The sequence below is a fragment of the Oryzias melastigma genome, linkage group LG15, assembly GCF_002922805.2.
Source record: "Oryzias melastigma strain HK-1 linkage group LG15, ASM292280v2, whole genome shotgun sequence".
In the NCBI taxonomy this organism is placed as follows: domain Eukaryota; kingdom Metazoa; phylum Chordata; class Actinopteri; order Beloniformes; family Adrianichthyidae; genus Oryzias; species Oryzias melastigma.
The window spans coordinates 3,894,255-3,898,925 of record NC_050526.1 but is presented as its reverse complement, the minus strand read 5'-3'; the positions used below and the strand labels follow the sequence as shown (position 1 = coordinate 3,898,925).

The following is a 4,671-nucleotide window of genomic DNA, read 5'->3' as shown; positions in this document are numbered from 1 at the left end:
AACAGGGTCATAATAATAAAATGGTTTGAAATATAGATTTTTAATCCTTTCATTTGTAATAACTTTTAACTCAACTGTTCTCATTTGCCACCATTCCAAAGTCCCCCCTTCCTGCCCCAAATGTTTTAGCTCCGGCACTGGGCATGAGGTAAAGCTGTAGAAAAGTTTGTTTTCAATAAAATGTACTTTTTTTTACCAACTAAAGCCAACAAATGATGATTTGCACAGAAACTTCAGCAGTGTAGTTCCCTAATCAAGTCATTTATACCTCTTTAAAGTGTTTGGAGACTTTTTTTTCCAGCTTAGAGACTCAACACTCCAAGACCAGCAGAATCAAAGCACGTGAGTGCTGTGAACGCATGCCAGAGTAAATCCCAAAGCTCACATCAAGCTTTACTATCACAGAGGAAGTCATGAACCAGAAAAAGTGAAGAAAAAAGGTCCACTGATGGGTTTGTAGGGCAAGAACAAGAATGCGGCTCTTGTTGAGTGAGACAAATGGTGATTGTTTGCCAAAGAATGCATCATCTGTGAGCCTCACCAATCATCCAGAAGATAACCGTCATCTGATGGGTGTTTACTCACCTTTCCCGCAGGCTCCCCGCTGAATAAACAGAACAGGTGGCTGCTGCAGCTTCTGCGCGCGCCGGCTCACCCTCTTCAGCTCGCAGATGTTCCGGTATGACACCCCGTCGCTGCCGCACACCGGCTCGGGGGATTTGCACACACAAATCCCGCTCTTGCTTCTCCTCCGCACCGTGGCGGTGAGCGACACCCCGCCGGAGACCGAGCACTCCAGCCCCTCCTCGCACACCGGGTCACCGAGCTTCCCGCCGCCGCCGCCGCTGCACGTTTCCCCCTCCCCGGACGCGCACACCGGGCAGCAGTGGCACACATCCAGGGCTTGTCCCGCCGGGCAGTCCGCGGGCAAGCGCGGGCACAGCGCCTTGTCGCACCGCGCGGGACACCCGACCACATAGCGGCCGGAGTTTTGCGCATCCGCCGGAGTCCAAACCGCCACAATTACGCACAAGAAGAGTGAACGCAGCATGATCCGCACAAACGGGGAAAAAAGTTCAGAAGCGGCCGGAAAGAGAGTCAGTCTGCGTGCAGAGTTAGTGGATGAGAACCGTCAGTGGGAAAGTCGTTTCATTTCAGCTGGAGAGGCATTTAACCGAACCGCGGCGCAGCCAATTACGCGCCTTTACGTTTCTGCTGGCGGCGCATCACAGGCAGCGCACCCTCCGCGCACGGGCTGCGTGATTGGTGCGTTTATGTGACGCTGGGAGATGGGAAAGAGTTGAAGAAAGAAGATTTAAATTGAACATATAAGAGCAGGGGCGGACTTAGCATTAGACTGCTGGGGGGCCCAATGCCTTGGGGGCCCCCAGCTGAACCATTACAACAAAATAAATGTCTAAAATTATTATATGACTCTGAAATGACTTCCTCTTATTAAAGTGACAAAGTTCAAAGTGTCTTTAGTATTCATAACTTTTTTCAATTACTTTGTTATCAGACACACGATTTAAGTCCTACCTGACTTGTTTTGACACCCTTTAGAAAAACTAAAACACTGATTTTTATTTATGCTATTTTTGCTACCATAATAAACACAAATGAATTGTTCATTTTGCATGAATAAAGCACAAACATTAAAAGAAAATAGCCATTTTTAACTTTTGACAGACGTTCCTTTCAAAATAAAAGACTCCCTTACATATAGGATCATCACAAAGCAGCAAAAGTAGTGATAGTAAGTGTAATATCAGCAGTGATTAAATACAATTAGTTACTTTCAAAGTTGTTGGTGCATCTCTGACAGGAATTTTAATCTAAAAATCAAAAGCTAATTAGTGACCCCTGCCATATTTTTAAACACACTAAAAATTCCTTATGTTTTTCAAAAATAAAATTTGTTTAATAATCTGGTGAGCCTTAATGCTGGTTGTGCTTTTGACTTTTTTTTTTTTGTAATACAGGACAGGATGCACAAAATTGTGTCAAAATGTTGTAGTTCGACTTGTGATACGCACAACAGTTTTTAAATTAATTTACTTTTTTCCCCTTTACTATATTCTCACTTCGTTCTTTATAGTTACTTTTTAACATTTAGAAACTTTAGTTTTTCTTTAATAAAAGAGCCACATGTGGTTCCAGAGACCCCTGGACTATTCCATCAACAGCAAGTTAGCTCTACATGAATAAATTCCTGTTACATTTAAATGTTATTTTACTTTTTAAATTCATATCACAACATTTTAAGTTATGACTTTAAAATAGGACTAATAAAAAGTTATTCAATGGGTTTTGAGGGGCCCCCATATTTTGTTCGCCTGGGCCCCCCAAACTACTAACTCCGCCCCTGTATAAGAGTCTTTAGGTCCTAGTCTTCTAGGAAATTAATTTTTCATCTGTTTTAGCATCAGTTTCATACATGCAAATACATTTTGGTCCAGTTTGGAACAATTTATCATCATGAAATCGAAAGTAAACATCCAAATTAACATTTTTTTATGTCATATTGTACTTTGTATTAAATAGTTTGTCCAAAAATGTCATTTTTCTGATTCAACTTTTTATTATTTTGGGAAAATTAAACATCCACAAACATAAATGGTCATAACCTTGTTTACATTTATGCCATCTGGACTTGAAACCCTGTTGCAAAACAAGAGAACACATGCTAAATATAAAAACTACAAGAAATGTTCTTCTTTTAAATGATTTTTTTTTCAAATTTTCTTCTTCTATTCTGTGTTTATAACCGAACGCAAAACCTCTGGACTGTAAATTTTGCATGTTTAAGTGCCAATTGCACAGTATTTGTAGTCTTCAAGAGGTTTAAAGTTTTTTTTAAACAAAAAAAAGAGAAAGTTGGAAGGGAACATGGGATTTAAAGTGTAAAATTCACGAGAAAACACAGAGAAGTCAGTTCCTGTGAGTAAACCCTCCCTGCTGCAGAATGGAGGTCTGTTTGGATGCTCCTGAAGGTTTACTCAATCTTTATAGAGTCCATTTAATTACTGAAAAGCTAAAACATAGAGAAAGAAACCCAATTAAAGCAATTAGGAGGGCCAGATGCTTTAAATGCTTCACTTTCTTCACACAACCTGCAGGCTTGTTTCCTCTGAGTTTATTTGTTTGCCTCCTTTACTGCCCCCTCCTGAATTAGTTTGCTCCTGGCATCAACAGAAGTCAATTAGAGCGGGCGGAGAAAGATTGTGGGAATTATTTTTGATTTTTCCAAAACAGAAAAAAAGGTATTTATTTATCATTTCCAGCTAATATTTGCTTGGTTTGATTAAAACAATAAACAATTTTAGACTTTATTTGTGTTGATTGGGTGTTTCTGGCTGAAGGAGATGTTTCCTCCCGTGAACAACAGAGCTCTGTTGGATGTGAAGGGTTTTGTGGTGAGGTATAAGAGACCAATAAAGTCTGGCTGCAGTAAATCAGCACAGTAAAGCACCTCAACACAATGTGATTGATTGTGGTTGCAGATGGCGTCTGTGAGCTGCTGCCTTAAAAATGAGGGACTTTCAGGGAGGAGGCACCCCGGGGTGCACGGGAGTTCAGGATAACACAGACCTCTGTATGCTGGAGGATGGAGGAAGCGTTTAGAATCCTCTCCACAGTGTTTTTTTTTTCTTGTGAAATGATAAAGTCTCACAGTAGGAACGACAATTTAAAAGTGCTTCAAGTGGGAACGCACAGAGGCGAAACATGGTGGGAAAATCCACACATGAAAACCACCTCACAAGGAACACCCATTTTCCAACCAGAGGAGGGAAAGCAAGCAAAGATGGACGCCGCTGAGGTCTGTGTGATCCCAGACTGCCATCAGGTCTCAGGCCTCGACAGACCAGAGTGAGGTTTATGTTCAGGGAACCACAAGTGAGGAAGGCTCCACGCAGCGCGGAGCTCACAGCTAATATGCTAGGAGGAGCTGCTGCTTTTATATCCACTGAATGTTGTTACACATTTCATCTTGATGAAGTCTAGGACATGTTCCCAACCTGAAAATAAGAGTGGAATATGATTTAATTTCATTTCACCTAAATATGTTTTAGGCAAAAATGCAAAAAGGAAGCCCCCCAAAAGGCTAAAGCACACTGATAACAGTTGTTATCAATACAAGCAGAATTAAATATCAATCAATTTATTATTTTTATAGCACCTTTAAAAGTAGGAGCATCCATAACATCAAATTTAAATAATATCATTAAACAATAAAATACAAAAAAATAACAAAAAAAAGCTATTTGTGTTTATATATCGATAAAAAATTAACTCATTAATTGCAAATCTGGAAAAAAAAATCATCGCAATTAATTTTTTTTTTTGTAACAGTTTTTGCCAGCCACTTATTATCTGCAAATAATCGTAATATGAAATCACACGCACAATTTTACATTTAAAGCATTTATTTTTAACCCTTTTGTCTACTTTTAAATTTACCTTTATTTTCAATTTCAAAGACTACCTGTTTGCTTATTTGGTATCATTTTATTCAACACAACCTCTCCTATGTAACATTATCTTTATTTCATGATTTTTCCATGTTTTATTCAGACACTAGACATACATTTATGCAAAAACAGAAAATTCTGTCTGGAAAAATTGGGTTTATTTTGTTGTGGAAACCCCAAAAATGTTTAACAAACTGTT

The 4,671-nt window shown here is 39.4% G+C and overlaps 1 protein-coding gene across 1 annotated transcript in view; it reads right to left on the bottom strand.

Annotated features, from left to right (window-relative positions):
• Window positions 1-1,280, bottom strand: part of LOC112162302 (serine protease HTRA1A) — a 34,613-nt gene extending 33,333 nt beyond the window's left edge. Inside the window, exon 1 of the mRNA XM_024298111.2 lies at window positions 586-1,280. Coding sequence (XP_024153879.1) covers window positions 586-1,051 — 466 coding nt within the window. The 5' untranslated portion in view covers window positions 1,052-1,280. The remainder of the gene's footprint in view (window positions 1-585) is intronic.
• Window positions 1,281-4,671: the final 3,391 nt, after the last annotated feature.